The sequence below is a fragment of the Gymnodraco acuticeps genome, unplaced genomic scaffold (assembly GCF_902827175.1).
Source record: "Gymnodraco acuticeps unplaced genomic scaffold, fGymAcu1.1, whole genome shotgun sequence".
In the NCBI taxonomy this organism is placed as follows: domain Eukaryota; kingdom Metazoa; phylum Chordata; class Actinopteri; order Perciformes; family Bathydraconidae; genus Gymnodraco; species Gymnodraco acuticeps.
This window is the reverse complement of record NW_022991435.1, coordinates 1,200,443-1,217,573: the sequence shown is the minus strand read 5'-3', so window position 1 is coordinate 1,217,573 and position 17,131 is coordinate 1,200,443. Positions and strand designations below refer to the sequence as shown.

The 17,131-nt window shown below is 41.2% G+C and overlaps 1 protein-coding gene across 2 annotated transcripts; it reads left to right on the top strand.

The window, feature by feature from the left end:
- Window positions 1–390: 390 nt before the first annotated feature.
- Window positions 391–16,984, top strand: stk11 (serine/threonine kinase 11). Of its 2 annotated transcripts, none has more exons than XM_034195966.1 (11): window positions 391–578; window positions 1,361–2,298; window positions 6,654–6,737; window positions 6,903–6,992; window positions 7,280–7,412; window positions 8,588–8,724; window positions 9,153–9,280; window positions 11,213–11,270; window positions 11,836–12,029; window positions 13,534–13,778; window positions 16,261–16,984. In XM_034195966.1, exons 2-10 carry the CDS (start codon window positions 2,015–2,017, stop codon window positions 13,740–13,742), a joined length of 1,317 nt encoding a protein of 438 aa, XP_034051857.1. In that variant the 5' UTR covers window positions 391–578; window positions 1,361–2,014; the 3' UTR covers window positions 13,743–13,778; window positions 16,261–16,984. The 2 variants fall into 2 exon arrangements, with proteins under 2 accessions (XP_034051857.1, XP_034051856.1); XM_034195965.1 differs by having other exon boundaries at window positions 11,836–12,035.
- Window positions 16,985–17,131: the final 147 nt, after the last annotated feature.

Below are 17,131 nucleotides of genomic sequence, written 5' to 3'. Positions count from 1 at the left end.
ATTGTTTTATATTGCCACACATTGTTAAAGAACTAACGTCGCTGAAAGTTGTCAGGTGTGTATCCATCCTAAATTCTCAGAAATACCAATGAAATCAGTCTACTTTAAAACAATGTAGAGTATAAATTGTCCAGCCAGATGGATCCTCCTCATTGTTGTTGTTTTTTACCTTTATTCAAGAAACGATGTACATCAAACATTACACACACAACACATTGAAATCAGGGGTAGGCTACAAATGTGCATATATAGATAATAAATAAATATATAGGCCTATATATATAAAGACAATTGTGATAAAACAAAAGGTCAGATTTCAATTACAATATTTATCAAGTACACATTTGGATCCTCCTCGATGTGTGGGAGGGAGAAACTTTGATTTGACGCATTAACGTACAGGCTGCTGTCAGTGCGAGTCGGGGGGAGGTAAACAAGATGGCGACAACCTGAGTAGCAAGAGTAACATGAAGAGACAGAAAATGAATCTGATATACTGAGAGACCCAATTCAACCGATTGATTTACCCACGACTATTTCACAAAGAAGAAAATAAAACAAGATCGATCCGGAACCAGGTGAGACCCGGCTCAGGAGTAAACTAGTTGTCTTGGTAACTAGCTAGCTAGCCGTTTACACTGGGATCTGAATGGCTTGTTAGCTAACACAGCCCCGTTGAGCTCGCGTTAGCTAGATGTATCTGGTTTATTTCTCTGGTGTAACATTAAGGGATGGATTTGATGTAAGAGCTGTTGTAAGATTTGCTGTTCGCTGAGCATTATGCACATCAGTCGGAAATCAATTACCGTATCATACATTGTTACCGTTGCTCCGCCCGCCAAATGAGGTGAAGTCAGCTAGCGCTAATCTTAACGTAAGGCTCCGTTAGCTACAGTTGTGTGACGACGTTTCGCTTATCTTCTCTAATTGTCCACCGTTTGTTTTCATTCACACTAAATTAGTTTCCGCTGTTTTAAAGTACTCTTCTTTGTTGAATTCTGGAAGGGTCTAAAGGTGTTTATATCGTTAACCACAAAGTGAGAGTGAATGTTTGAAAGCTAGTTCATTCAAGCTGACGTGCTATGTTAGCCTACCAGCTAGCTAACACTTAACACTATATCTTTTTTTTATTTTTTTTTATTTATGAACTGAAGTGTTAACCGTGATTCGCATACAATTGTGCGAACTATATTTGCATAAATTATAATCTCATGATGTCTGAAATGGAACCCAGTAAAACTGACCTGCCAAGTGTTGATGTCTAGACACATTGTTTACCAAAAATGGCTTACTAAGTTCATACGCAAACAAAAGCCATGTATGCATTTTCAATCATGTTTAAATGTCCCCTTGTTTTCAGGCTCCAGGCAGTAGGAACCGTGGTGGCATGGAGGACACCTGAGGACGGTTGGACACATTGGATGGCTCAGTCGACCTCCAGGAGCCGGGCTGATACTGCTGCATGAGATTGGCTGTAGCTCTGTGCTTGGATCCAGTCCAACTGTACACACACACACACACACACTTATGTATCCTGAGGAATCTTATGCTATGAAGCATGGACATTTGACAGAAATGCTGTGCTGCATGGCCTTGAAGCAGGACTTGTTGCCTTTACCTTAGACTATATGGTATTATATTCATTTAGAAGTGATTTAGAGCTAAGCAGAATTCACTAATTTCTGATCAACTATACTTGTCATGTCACCTACGTAGTACAGAATGCACAGTATAAAGCACTAACTTGGCACTGGACCCAACAGGATCTCCACACATATTCTCACCTCTTGAGAGAAAAGAGCCCTAATGTTTACAAATTGGGATTGATCCCCCACCTCCTCCCTCAGGACTCTTCTCTCTCCCATATTCAGTATTTTGTAGTTGTTCTTTATTCCATTTTCTGGAATTGAGACACTCTGCTCAGTGCAGAAAGGTTACCAGTGGATTACTCTCCAGCAGCAATCAAAGCTATTTGCAAACGTTTTTGCACAGGAGACTTAAGTAACTGTCAGTCATGAGTCTTGGCGAGCTGCATCATCTTGACTATCTAACTGAAAGTGAACTGATGGAGATGGATACTTTCATCCACCGCATCGACTCTACAGAGGTGATCTACCAGCCACGGAGGAAGAGGGCCAAGCTGATAGGAAAGTACTTGATGGGGGATCTGCTAGGGGAGGGATCTTATGGCAAAGTGAAAGAGATGCTGGACTCGGAGACACTTTGTCGCAGGGCTGTCAAAATACTGAAGAAGAAGAAGCTGAGGAGGATTCCCAATGGAGAAGCCAATGTGAAAAAGTAAGTGTTTGCCAACCTGTTTTTTTTTTTACCCTTTTTATCCCTTTTCTATCTGCACTCTGACAGTTTAAATAATAACACCAGTGTCACTGACTCCTCACATGTGCAATTTTTAGTCAGTTTATAGTCAGTTATATGAGTCGAATACTTGACGTTAATATCAGTACATTTGTTTGAATAACGTTAGTGAAAATGTAAGGGCAGCACTCAATTGCGTAATGAGAAAGGCCCGACTTTATTAACACTCCTCCATGTTCACAACTCTTAACTTACTATTACATTACTTAGTTTCAATACAAACACAAAAAAGTAACTTTTTCTAATTCATCTAAATAAGCCACGTTTCTCAAATGCATCCAAAATCTCACATCATTTGAAAGAAAAAGGTCTTCTGTGACCTCTTCTGGTTGAAGGTTTCTTGTCTTTCTGACCTTTGAACAGCATCACTGTTGAGTTTGTTTTTTTGCAAACAAACGTAGTGCTGTTCTAAGAGTGTAAACACATGGCAGGACTGCAAGAATCAAAGCTTTCGATAGTAGACGGAGGATATTCCTCTGCTTCATACATTGACTTTACATTAACTCGAGTCAGTGGCTCAACATTTTTTCAATAACCCAGTTTGGTAAACAAGAAGCAAGAAATGTGACTACTGTAGTTAAGGAAACTCTGTCACCACAGCTAGACCTTTTCTAAAAAAAAAACAGCCATCGATTTTCTTGTTCACTCATTACTGTAGTCAATGCAACCAAACATTGAAGTTTATCTTAAACTAATCATTTATACTAAAACTAAACATTTTCAGCCAGTGCATTTTGACACGTTGCAAGAAAATCTATCATTCATTATTTGTTTTACCTAGAAAATCACATCAATTCTTTCTTCGTTGCATGTACAGTAATACATTTTAAAATCAGGCTGTTGTCGGTGTTAATCAGAGTTAATATCCTAAACCTAAATGGAACATTTATCATTTTTTCAAAATCTCTTTGTTCCTGACTCTGTCTCTCTCTTCGGTCTTTATGCCTCTGTGATTGGCTGTCATCTCTACATATTCAAACTTCTTGTCTGCATCCCCTGTTTCCTGATGAGTATCAGAAGTTTTAATCACACAGTAGTTTATTAAATATTACTCCAGCCTTTCGCTGCGGGCCTGTGCTAATTATAGAGGAAGCTTTAGAAAACTGTCAAAATGAGTTTGCACCGAAAGAATATGAAGAACTGCAAGATGGCGTCACTTTTGTCCACAGTCAAAACGGCAGCGGATAAATGGTAATAAGCTTGTTCTGATGGCTCGGCAAGAATCATTTTGTTGACATCGCATAGCCTGTATTAACAAGGTATCTAGATTAACTTCACTAAGAATATCCCAGAATATCGTGTTAACCATTCAAGAAGGACAACTTAAAGGTTAAGAAATACAATATTTCACCCACTCAAGCTAGTTGGGACTCAAGGCAGCGTCAGCAGCTCGACGGCAGCAGCTGCAGTTCTCCATCGGTGCGTGGATCCCTTCAGCCACAGTATTGCTTTGCACACGTTACAGTATTTGATGCGAAGTGTTGATTTGAATAAAACTGAAGTGCATCCTTGTAGAGATTTTAAAATGTTGCTGTCATAAAAACTTGACAAGAGAAAAAAACACAAATGTATAAGCTAAGTCCAATCGCTGGTGTCCACACCCTGTCCACGACACCATGGTGGAGAAGCATACAATAACATTATCAAGACAGTCAGTAAGGTCAGACATTAAAAAGTCCTCCTGAGAAGGTCTCTAAAAACCTATGCCGGCTTTTGATTGGTGCTCCAGGACTAAGACACTAGACACTGTGCATGCTGCTGTTGCTATGTTGAAAAACATCTGAAAGGAAAGCTTTGTTAGTGTTTCCAGGAATAAATGTTTATGGCAAAACGGAGAAGGATTCTGGAGGTAAACCCTTTTTCTCTACTGTAAGAGAGGGGAGAGTTGAGAGAGCCAAAGCGTCACCAAAATTACAGTCCATGTTACTTGGAAGATTGATCAAATATTTTTCATACCTTCATTTATTTGTTCTCTTCCCCCGAGTGATGAGGGGCTTGGCCTCTGTTCTCGCTTTCCTATTTTTTTTATCGTGGCTATATTTATATTTGTAGGGTTAAGCTGCAGTGGTAGACAGCATGGTTATGTCACACTGTCGATAAGGCCCCAGCAGTGCTTCTTTTATGTGTGAAGTAAATGTGTCTGCATCTGCCTCACTTGATGAAGGCCTTATGTTTCCCAGCCTGAGGAAGCTGGAGCCTGTGAAGGCCCGCCTGTGTGTGGATGCCGTAGTAGCACCCAGCCTCCTCACTCAGCCGCTGTTTAGCATTCCTGTCTGCCAAACACTTCCTGCTTTAACAGGGTTGCTATAGGAATGGGCATGCTCATACCGGCATTGATTGAGCAATGGCACTCCTGTTTCTACGACAACACCCTAAGAAAGCCATGCCCTTGTTTGGAATGACAAAAGTGCACATGGCCAAATACCTTAAGCTAGGCACAGACTCTGGAGCAGCCCAGTGTAGAGGCGGATTCCGATCAGTTGTTGATGTTGCCGCTGTGTGCCAGAGGAGCTGCCATATCGCTGAGTGCTGAAATCCTTTCAGCTCTGCAGCCCGCAGGCCCTGAACACACAAGGTCCATCAGCACACATTTGGACTCGGAGACTGCAGCAGTCACTGTGACTTAGTGGCAGCCTCCTTTTTGACTGATTTGTTTAATGGAAACAAGCAGTGATGCTGCATGTCATCTACGCTTGTTATTCAGCTCTATAGGCAAGATGGTATATAGCTTAAATGCTGCTATTCAATGTCGTGACATATTTTAATCACGGTTCTTTTTATGTGTGCATGAGTCAGCTCCCTCTTTTCTAGCAGTGCAGTGATGCAGCAGTAACTGCTTGTGTGTGTCTCTGTGCTAGAAGAAGGACAAGGCCCAGAAGGATGCTTCAAAGTGTTTGTTGTGAGATTGTGTCAAAGTAAAGACCAGAAGAGAGACGATGCCTCGGCACTGTAGAGGCTTTCTTACATTTTTGGAAAAAGCAGGCTCCCTTTGCTTGCCATTGCTTCGCACAAAACATCCGATGTAATCCCAGGTAGGTGAGGGAAATCTATTTAAATAACATTCAGGCTCGTATCTACTTGAATTCTAAATATATTCAAATATTATTTCATTGATGTTGTCTTTGGCGTTAGTTAAAATCCCACTTGAGTACTCAAAGTTACAACTTTCCTAACCAAAGGAAGCTCCTTCATGTGCGCTCTCACCGCACTGTGCTTCACCAGACGTATGCCAGGAAAAGCAAACCTCTCGTGAAATGCCATGTGCAGGCTTTGAGGCTCACACTACCACGTGAAAAGTGGAATCCGTCTATGTTCATATCACACTGTTGTAAGAGCAGCATAAGTGGAACTGCTCAGTGCAAAGCTACTTTGTGTATGAAAGATTCTCGATCGATGAATCAATGTATGCATGTCTTCATCTCAATTCATCATTACACTTAGGCCTGGCCGAATGGAAAGTGCAGTTTATGTGTTCACTCTAGAATGTGCCGTTGGTCGTACTAAAGAAGTATACATTGCTTGTCTAAGCAATCGGTGAATACCACAAAATGGACATTACATTACATAATTCCCCCATGATGTTCAGCTACTGCTAATTAAATGGTGTTACTGGCAGTATAATGTGACGATGTAGGGGTAAGCCGCATTGAATCTCAATCTAATCGCAAGATTCCCTAATGGTTGAAAAGCCGTATTATTTCCTGTGTGGATGTTAGGGTGTCAGTGGTTTGCACATTGTGCTCCTCCTCCTCAGTTGTAATTCCTTAGCGTCTCCTCTCACAGCTCTCTGATGAATGTTGGGTCTCCTGGGTGTCTTACCATGCGGATGATTTAAACCTCTTCTCCTCGCGTAGCAACGTGATCTGTCAGGTTATCTCTCTTTATGAGACCAGTGTAATTGATTTCTGCTGCACTCAGACAATATCAAGTCTTACAGTATCATCCCTGTAAGTCTGAGAGGAGTCTCATATCTGTCTTTATTCTGAATGTAGTGGATCTACAAATGTATTTGAATTTCATATAAAGAGACACAAATAGGCCTCCACTGTATCGTGAAAGTTTTCGCTCGTGCTGAACAGCTTATGAGAAATGCCAGTTATTAAACCAATAATGAACTCTTGCTTTACACTGCCATGTTGGTGTCGATGTATGGCACTGGACTATGTCTTACGTTTGTTTTACTCGGCAAACACAGGCCCGTATTTGTTTATGTCGCACTCCCTGTACACTTTTTAAATAATGTTTTGCATGTGCTCTGTTCTTGTGTCACTTTATAGGGAGATACAGCTGCTAAGAAGACTCCAACACAAGAATGTGATTCAGTTGGTGGACGTGCTCTACAATGAAGAGAAGCAGAAAATATATCCTTGCAGAGTAAACTAGTTTCCACAAGAGTTGATTTTAAATGTTTGATGCCTCGAGATGTTAGATTTTATTGTTACTGTTTGCCATTTAGCAGCTTTTTAACTGGCTCTCTTTATTAAAGGAACTATTGGTTTGCTTTGGCCCCTTAACTCCTAACTTACGTATATGGTGATGGAGTATTGCGTTTGTGGGATGCAAGAAATGCTGGACAGTGTCCCCGAAAAAAGGTTTCCATTATTTCAATCTCACGGGTAAGTGTCTTGTTTTCCTCTGTGCTCAGTCTCTCTGCTATATTTAGATGAACGCTCTCTGCTCCAGGCCTAAGTTTAGACCCAAGACTGCAGGGCCTCTGCCGTTAAAATAACTGGCCGTAGATTGTGCGAATGTGTGGTCGCTGCTGGAGACCACTGACGATAAATTAATAACGGATGAAGATATATATGACGGCAGTGATAAATTGCTTCATCTGCCAATTCCCTTTTACAACTTACAGTATGAAACACTTCCTACCTTTTTGAATCCTGTGTTTTTCTTTCAGGTACTTTAGCCAACTCTTAGATGGCCTTGAATATTTGCACAGCCAGGGAATAGTTCACAAAGACATTAAACCAGGGAATCTGCTGCTGACCACAGACGGGGCACTAAAGATCTCCGACCTGGGAGTAGCAGAGGTGAGCTCGTGCTGCGGCATCGTGTTGTTTACCATCCAGGGGGAATAATACTTTTGTTTGTGGTTCAAGGTTCTTTATTGTCAAACTAACATAGCTACAGAGTAATTATGTCGTTGAAAATCTTAGGTCACAGGCTTCTCCAACAATGCAACACAATAATACAGATAAGCAGACAATATTAAAATATACTATATTAAAAGTAATAGCCTACAAAAAGAAAAATAGTTTTAAAAAAGTGGAATAGTGCAATACGAGTCTATATACAAGTTATTGGAATGATATAATAGATAAATAATTACTAAGTAGCAGATGAATGTTATGAAATTGTTTCAGCAGTTCAGTTTCTTATAACTACCAGATTTCCGCAACTATAACATCTCTGAATTCCATATTTCAAAATAAAGCCAATTTGTAATGATAGATAGTGAAACCTTTATCACAATAGTTATCATTTAGCTCAGATATACACCAACAGCCAGTGGGAAAGCATACTCATGAACTGCTTTTAAGATTTAATACACTTAAATTCATCATGAAAACAAATGATTTGTGGCAGACTTTATATAAATGTCCACTTAAAGGTCACTTGCTATGTAAAAAAAAAAACCTTTCTGGAAATGAGCTGATCAGATTTTGGCCGCTTTGTGATGTTTCTTTGGGTTGTGCAACCATTAGCCAATCACCAACCAAGGTAACACCCGCCCTCCTTATCGCCTGAATCTCCTCCTAGAGCACCATTGGGTTTTTTCAAACGAATCACTTCGCAGAGAGACGTGGGGAGGGGCATCTCATTTGCATTGAAAGCTACAGACAGAATCAGCACTTTTGAAACAGAGGGGTTTATGGGACGCTACAATGCTTGATCTGTTTGGTATTTCGAGCCAAACACTTCAGAGACATGTTTTGTATATATCTGAGACCTATAATACTTTTTAAGTTGATCAATCTACAAAAATCAGTTGCAGTGTTTCCTACTTATGTGAAAGAAAGGGATGAGTGTAAAATACATTTTGCCGGCATGTTTCAGTCTATTCTGTGGTTCATTTTATGATTGAGGTTCTACGGTGTATATGCTGTTGTAACACATTTTATAGCTATTTCATAATTCCTATTTGTGGTTATAGAGAAACACTAACTCAAACTTTGACTAATGTTACTAATTCTATATGTTTTAGGCCCTTCACCCATTTGCAGAGGATGACACATGTCGCACCAGTCAGGGCTCTCCGGCCTTCCAGCCCCCAGAGATCGCCAACGGACTGGACACCTTTTCAGGGTTTAAAGTGGACATTTGGTCTGCTGGAGTAACACTGTGAGTAGTCAGAGCCTCAGGTCGCTCCGGTTCTCTGAGAATATTTATAATCATGGCATTTTAAAGGCTCGATTACAGACAGAAGATTTGCTTAGTTCTCTTAATATCTGACAGCATTAGATTTTGATAGTATTTATTAGATTTCCATAGAAGGCTTTTGCTAGTCCTTTTCTAGAGAGTCCAACGAGCAGGGCAGCAGGAAAACATTTCTGTCAGCAGTTTGTAACAATTTAGATGTGCTGATAAAGGCTCAATGATTTGTAAGTACCTTGAGACTACTTGAATGTTCCGCCTGTAAGAACCCTGATGTAGGTTTGTTATACTATAGAAGTAGTGTGGTTTTAAAGTGATACTATCGTGTTCTCTATTAACATTTTCCTAATTTGAGATGCACTTACTGTATTTCCTGATTGCCTCCAACCATTCAGATACAACATTACAACAAGTCTGTATCCATTTGAGGGAGACAACATCTATAAGCTATTTGAGAACATTGGAAAAGGAGACTACACTGTTCCCGAGGAGTGTGGACCCCTCCTGTCGGACCTGCTGCAAGGTGAGTGTGCTATAAAGAAGAGATTCAAAGTATTCACAGTAGCTACAGTGTAGTTATGGCAATGAAAATCTCAAGTCCCCGGCTCCTCCAACTATGCAACATGAACAAATGTATGACATCAATCCCATTAGAGCAGAATACAAATAAAATAGTGGGAGATGAGGATGCAAGAAGTAAGCTCAACAAATGTAATACTGTACAGTGGAATAAAATACTGCTTATTGTAACAATAAATAAATATGTGCTGTAAAATGGATTCTGCATTTGACCCATCCCAGTATTAGGAGCAGTGGGCAGCCATTATGTACAGGACGGTGCTTTGCTCAGAGGCACCTCGATAGTAGTAATAGTACTTGGACGTTCTGACACTTGACCCGGTGACCTTCTGGTTCCCAAGACCCTCAAACTGAGCCACCAGCACTGATTGCAATCAGTGAAAGCATACATTCTTCATACATATCGAAGAAAGAACCGTTACCTTATACTGTATGAATGTGTTTACCACTTATAGAGTCAATTAGTTTTATAATGAAACAATATGTATTTATACAAAACTATTTAGAAATGAGCTTTTTCACAAGAATATAAAGGTGTGTGAGTGTTGCATTATATCCATCCCTAGTATGGAGCACATAAGGCCAAATCATACTTTCTCATCAAGGTGTTTCCATGGTTGCATACTTATGCCGTATTGGATGATTCAGCGTAGGATTAATCCATTGAGTGTTGTTTTATGAAGCCGATGACTGTCATGCATCATCAGGCCTCTTCGTTAACGCCAGTGAAAATGGTTGCTTTTAGAATTTAGTTTGTGTAGCGTTACAGGAGAAAAGTCTATTGCAGTAAAACATTTGAAGGTGTTTAGTGTTCAAGCATGAAGAGTGAGCAGAAATATCAAACCAGGTCGTCCAGTCGGTGATCTGAACAGTGATCTCTTCTGTGTGCGTCCATTAGGTGGTGCTGTGACACTGAGAGTCACTGTGACTTCTCCTTATGTGAGGCTTCCTCTCCGAACTGTAGAAATCCCTCCAGCTGTTGACGTAGTTTCCATTGATCTGGAGCCAGCAGCAGAATACTAAGCACTGCATAGTCAGGCGTTGCTTTTCTCGACTGGAATGCTGCAATGCCCCGGCTCCTTGTAAAAGAGAGTCTTTTACAGTGAAACATATAATCGGCTGAATGGATGTCTAATCCAAAAAGAATGTTGGGAAGGTTATGTTTGCACCGATTAATGAAATAATGAAGCTAAATGCCTCGCAGTCTGGCTTGTTATCCATCTTTGTTATTTTACTTCACTTGCTGTTACATGGAGGGGTTTTTAACGAGGGCCGCGAATTAACGAGGAATGCCACATTCTGGTTCTGTTATAACTCACAAGTCTTCATCGCCCATTTTGTGTGAGCGCGTGACGTCTGCGTGTGTGATGACGCAGCACCTGGGAGATAGTCAGTGCATAATTACACGATCTAAAATAAGCCCAGAGCCACAAAAGGTGTCCTTCAGCAGGCGAAGCACTACTATCAGCACTCTGCACGCCTGCTGGGAGACAATTACATGATGAGGTCCGGATGGGCACTGCATCACTGCCGCCTTATCACCCTGACACTGCTTTTCTCACCGATTCAGCCCACATTGTGATAATTAAGGGACAACATCTTCATTATATTGCTACAGCTGTTATGCTTCTCATATTGGCGTTTCCTTACAGTACCTCATTGACTCTTTAAGCTTTCGCGGGATGCCTCGACTCCCAGTGATTCATGAGATTATTATGTGCATCAATTAATAAATGAGTTTATCATCTGTCAGGCTGTTAATCCCCCACTCACTGCTGCAGCCTCCTACCTGTTTAGGTCAACCACCTCACAGGAAGAGGATGTGTGTTTATGATTGTTGTGATTGAATTGACCTTTTGTAATGTTTGTTTTTCAGGAATGCTCGAGTACGACCCTGCGAAGAGGTTTTCCATACAGCACATAAGGCAACATAAGTGAGTGCATTGCATTAATTATCCCATGTGTAAGGGAAACTTCTGTAGCAATGGAGAGTCAGGACTCAGAGACACGGGACGAGCAGGAGTTCTGATGTCAAACACTGGCAGTTTATTACAAGCATCGGCCGGAGAATTCATATCACAAGTCACAGCAGCAGAAAGTTCTGACTGCACCGGTGGGTTGCCATGTCAATTCTGAATCCCTTCTCATCTTGGCAGACCTTTTAATTAGCTTCACTCAGTCAACCTCCATATTGGGGAAGGCATCTGTGAACACCTGGAGGCACTGAATCACTTTATCTGACTCTATGGCTCTTGTGACCGAGAGTTGACCGGTCATAAAACTCATAATGTCAGTAATAGGTGAAACTTCCCATTCCTTAAGACAGATAACAGACTTTGGCTTCGTCGTAAACGTCAACAGACCGAAAGGTCAAATATCTTAAGTAAAGACTAAATTAATCCCTCACACCATGTACAATATTTATTTGCCGATAAACAACATGCTTAGACTCCTGAGCACTTGTTTTTTTGTATTTACATTTTCGCTTGTGGCTTCTAGCTGGGTGCGTAAGAAACACCCTCCGACTGAGCCCCCCGTGCCCATCCCTGCCAACGCAGAGAGCAGGGATCCCTGGAGGAGTATGACGGTGGTGCCCTACCTGGAGGATCTGCACGGCTACACCGAGGAGGACGATGACGAGCTCTATGACCAAGAGGATGAGATCATATACACTCAGGACTTCACGGTGCCAGGTGAGGGTGAGCTCAGACCTTCCTCACAGCTGGACTCAAGATGGATTTAGATGTTATTCTCCCTATATTGTGCAGTATGAGAGCAATCTGTGTCTTTAAGTGTTGTTTTCGGTTACTCCTCTATTGTTTCGACTTTGAGGGACAAGAAACTGTCTGTTTGTCTTTATCAGGGTTTTGTCTAAACCAGGTAAGGGGTAACAGAAAAGTCGTACTTTCGGCATGGCCCTTGTACTAAAATGCCGATTTTAAAGTGATGCCAGAAAACAATATTTTAGTTTGTCAATAATGCTACAATTACTCCAAAAATATTTAAATCGTGTCAAATATATCGTCCATCAGATGGCAAAAACAGCCTTGTTTTTACGGAGCTCGGATGTTGTGTTGTTGTTAACGTCCAAGGCGCCATCTTGTATACAGGCGTCATGTACTTTCGAGAATCGGTATATCTCATGTATAAGATCAGCACCACAGTATTGCCCGTATACTATATTTGTCTAGAAAAACACCCTGTTTAATGTCCTTAATAATGTGTTACAGAAAGATTGCCAGTTGTTGCAATTTTCTGTCTGTTGTTTTATTAACAAGTAGATTGGTGGCTACAGATGGTCCAATTGTTAAACCTACCTACCAAGCTGTGATTGGTTGACTGTACCTATTAAACAATCTGCACAGGGCTTAGATGTGAAAATAGATCTACAGGTCTGGAACAAAATAGACTTCATGTTGAATTTCGTTTACTGTTGTTGTGAACTGTGTGTACAAACCTTTTTGATCAGTGTGTTCACTGACTGCTGAATAGATCATGGTAGCATCTTTATTTTCCATTTAATTTGTTCCCAACTCTTCTTTTATCTTTTCCCCTAAGAATGCAGATCCTTTATCTGTTGCTAGGCAACAGCTGGTAATAATAAATGCGGTAGTCGGGTATCTAGAAGTGTTGCCCCAGATAGACCCAAGCGGAGCTGCAGAGCTGTGAATGAAGTGATCTAAAAATAGTCCGGTGAGATGGTTTAGGTGTGGGAGTATGAATGGTTTCCAGGGTTCACTCCCACAGGATGCTCCATGTGAATGAAACAACAGTATGACCTGATGATTCTCTAAAGCAGTATCTACCTCTCACTGCTTTTAATCTCTTTACGGTCCTACTGTTTTTGCAGTAATTGAAAGTGTCCCTCAGCTCCAGTTGCATAAACACACGCACACACACACAAACGCACACACACCTCTGCACTTTCCAGTAAGGGCATTTTTCTCAGTTGATTACCTCTGGTTGTTATTTGTCTTGTTTCTCATGGTTGGTTATCTGACCTGACATTTAGCTGGTGCTGTTGACAAATTAGCTTTGTTTTCTAAGGTCCCTTATTAGGACACTTGTTTATAGTTGTAGTCATTTTCATCCATGAAATCATTCACAGTGTGCACACATTATCTCGCGCTGACTCAATGAAGCAGTCAGCACTTAGGAATCTGTGATGGATTGGTTTTGTTGTGCGTGTGTTTTTAGGACAAGTGGAGGAGGAAGATGTGTACGAGGGGCACGCAGACCACAGCCCAGCTCTAGCCAAGCCAGCGTGTGTGAACGGGACAGAGGGGGGGTCTCTGAACAGCAAGGCCAAAGCCGAACGCCGGTCCTCCTCTTCATCAAACCCCTCTCGTAAAGGAGTCTCCACAGCCAGCAAGATCCGCAAGCTCTCCACCTGCAAACAGCAATGACCCCCTCCTCTTCCTCCCTCGGCAACAACCCTCCTGGTGAGTGTGGAGACTGAAGAGCTGTCTGAGAATATATGATATAATTAATAGGTGTAAATCGAATATGAAAATCTACATTTGACTGTGGAAAGGGTCGGTCTCGCCTCATCCACTTTATATACGACAGAAGCACTTTTGAAAGAGAAATGTAAAATTGGGTCTAGCTGTCCATGAAATTCATTCAATGTATTTTAATTCAATATGAACTTCTTTGAAGTGATGTAAACAAACCACCTATCAATCAGCTGGACTCTTGAGGAGATTGTCCCTCCCCCCTGCTGCCACTTTATGGAGGTTTTGGTTTGAAAAATGAGATGGTGTTGTATAAATGACTCTTCATTTCTACTTCACAAATCAGCCGGTCCTCGTCCATGCAATGCTTTCCAAGCACGCAAAACGAATAAAAGAAAACAGAAGAGAGGTAACCCTGCAGCAGGTGCTGCCAGTTATGACATTCCAATTGATAACAATGACATCAAATTGATCTTGTTGCTGTGCTTACTGGCACCGTAGTCTGTGGAGACACAGTTTCATAGACATTATCTGCATAAATGAATAATAATAATAATTCATTGCATTTATTAGAGCGCTTTTCTGAATGCTCAAAGCGCATTACATTACACTTATCAGACCGGTAACAGTGAATGCTGTGGACAATACCCACAGGAGCAAATGATACAGTATATATTATTATTAAATGGAAGAAAGAATATTCTGACGTCATGTCACGATTAAGAAAAGGTGTGAATTGTGCTCCAGCCGTGCTTGGAAGAAACCTTTCCATACAGCAGACAGAGGGAAAAGATTAAGATAATCCCGGCAGGAGAGCAGATGAAATGATGGGAGGGATGTGTTGAGAACAGACAAGAGACGTAAAGACGAGTATCAGTGAAGAGAGGCAGAGGAAATCAGGGAGGAGGCGGCGAGTCTACTTTGATATTCAGAAAGCAGTGCTCTGACTCACCACCACATGGAGGCTTGCCATACAGTCCCAGAAACCACATCTGGTCCGGTCTGGAAGCATCAGTCTTTTTCTCTCTGTTTGGATTCTTTAGCCTTCAGGGGTTTGTCAGCGTCCCTCATTCAAGCTGAGATTCATGCTGAAGCGTACGCAGACTTTTTAACAGGTTGTCTCCTCCTCTCTTCCCAGTTACCACCCACAGTTTGCTCTTTCAAACTCTCGCACATACAAACCAGTCACGGTGTGAGGCTGTTTGTCATGAGTGCAGTGCAGAGGAGATGCTGTGTATTCATTTGTTCAGGCGATGACTCACTGTGGATGAGATCAAGTGGGCTGTGGGATGTTTGTCTCTCTCTTTGCCTCAGTGGAGATGAATCTTTCCCTGTTAACAGACCCAATTTGTACGGTCTTGTAATATAAAAGAAACACTTTTCTCACCAAAATTGGCACATTATACGCAGGAAAACATTCCAACAAATACCTGATCAACTCTTTCTTTTTGCCAGTAGTCGAGTAAACCTTACGGCTATCTTTTCTGGCGTTCAACAGCACAAATGCACATGAAGCATGGCTAAACAAATACATAAATAGAAAACGCAACAGAAAGCGAATCCTAATGCAGTTAAATAGTCAATGTCCAGGCAAGAACTTCAGTTTGTTCCTTTATTGTCTTGTATTCCAATAATGCACATATACAATTGTTTCACGGATGCCTTTCCTGTGGCTTCTCCTGTAGCATATCCTATGTTCCCTGATCAAAAACCATATGCTCGTCTGGTGCGCCAATCCCACCACCACCTGCTTCAAATGTATACTAATCACCAGGTGCCCAAGTCACCCGGTGCCAAAACCTCCTTTAAAATAAAAGCATAGAGAACTACTGCAGCTAAAATAACGATGATAAATAATGATTCATGTAATACAAACAAAAACAGCTAGAAATTAAATATTGAATTACTAAATAACATAAACCCTTGTATAGCTCCAACAGTTAATAAACAGTCAAAATGTTACGTTAGGGTATTTTATATAACTGTTCAGTTTCTCTTTCCAACCCTCAAACCACAGTTGGTGATTGTTGTACAACAAGGCTGTGGAAAGGCTAACGGGTGGTTGGGATGAGTTTTATTTTGTTTCGCTTGAGTTTGAATGAAGTGTGTCGTACGAAGTTCAGCGAGTAAGAATGACTGTTTATGTCAAAGGATGCTTTGAAGAGAGCATATTAATCATACATTTTTTACGTTAATAAATTCTACTTATTGTCCACATCTGTATTTATTTGACATCCATGTAAACAATTGTCATAGCATTGCACTGGGAAAATAATGGAAATGACTGAGGTGTCATGTTTCCATCAGTGCCGATCAGTGCTGGATCACATTTCTTCCGGAAACGAAAGGCGATTGTAACTTTTCCCATTATTGGCAAAACCCACAGCGAGTGTTTTCTGTCAACTGTGGAAAAGGCGCTATGGGGAACTCCACCTGACGTCTGTTTTACTCTGTCCTCTGTCTCTCTCAGGTTGATCTGTCCCCGTCCTTCTGTGTCCGGAGTCCTCACCATTGTGACAGAAACCTGCTGACGTTAACGCCCCCTCCCCTCCTCGGACCCCCGGCCTGCAGAGTCTTCTGGAGATGCGGTATGAGCGACGGGGAGGAGGAGGAGGACAGCATGAAATGTTCTTTTTGCTCTGAGACTGAGGCACTGGCTGTGAAGATGTTTTTTTTCCTCCTCCCATATGTTGGCTCCTTATAACTCTTGTCATCCAGTTCTGTCATTCCCCCCCCCCCCCCCCCCACACCCTGACATCCTCTATAGAGGCCCGAGTGTTTTTCCAGACTATACAAACACCATCACCCCCTGTACCCCCGCCCATCCACCCCCTCTACCCCACATCCTGTTTCTTTGACTACCTTTTGTTTTTACTGAACCCTAATGGCAGATTTTAAGACACATTGTGATGTGTGAAAAAATTAAAGAGAAAAGATAACAAAAGTTATGAATAATTCTATATTTAAATCTATAATGAGAATAATTATGATAGTACTCTACTACCACCGTCATAAAAACTGCATGCTGTACAGAGCTGGAAGAAAGGGAAAGTGCTTGGTTTGTGGACAGACTGAAGCTTTGAGATCCTCCGCTGATCTGTTGGGGATGTTTGATTTCCATTTAGGTTTCTTCTTTTATTTTTTCCAATGAATATTTTTTAATTATTATTTATATAAAATATGTCCCAAACAGGCTATTTTGTTGGATGATCCTTTCTGTTTGATTTTGAGACGAGCATATTTTTTTTCATACAGTACACCTCAATGTCCTGGTTTTTGTGGTATTTTTACCACTGTCCTTTAAAAGGTTATACTTTGATAGAAATACTCTCCTCGTCTTT

Excerpts from the sequence above, each read along its gene's own strand:
- stk11 (XM_034195965.1), top strand. The coding sequence starts at position 2,015 with ATGAGTCTTGGCGAGCTGCATCATCTTGACTATCTAACTGAAAGTGAA. Across the intron at positions 6,738-6,902 it reads AATGAAGAGAAGCAGAAAAT|GTATATGGTGATGGAGTATT; the intron begins ATATCCTTGCAG and ends CTCCTAACTTAC. Across the intron at positions 11,271-11,835 it reads CAGCACATAAGGCAACATAA|CTGGGTGCGTAAGAAACACC; the intron begins GTGAGTGCATTG and ends TGTGGCTTCTAG.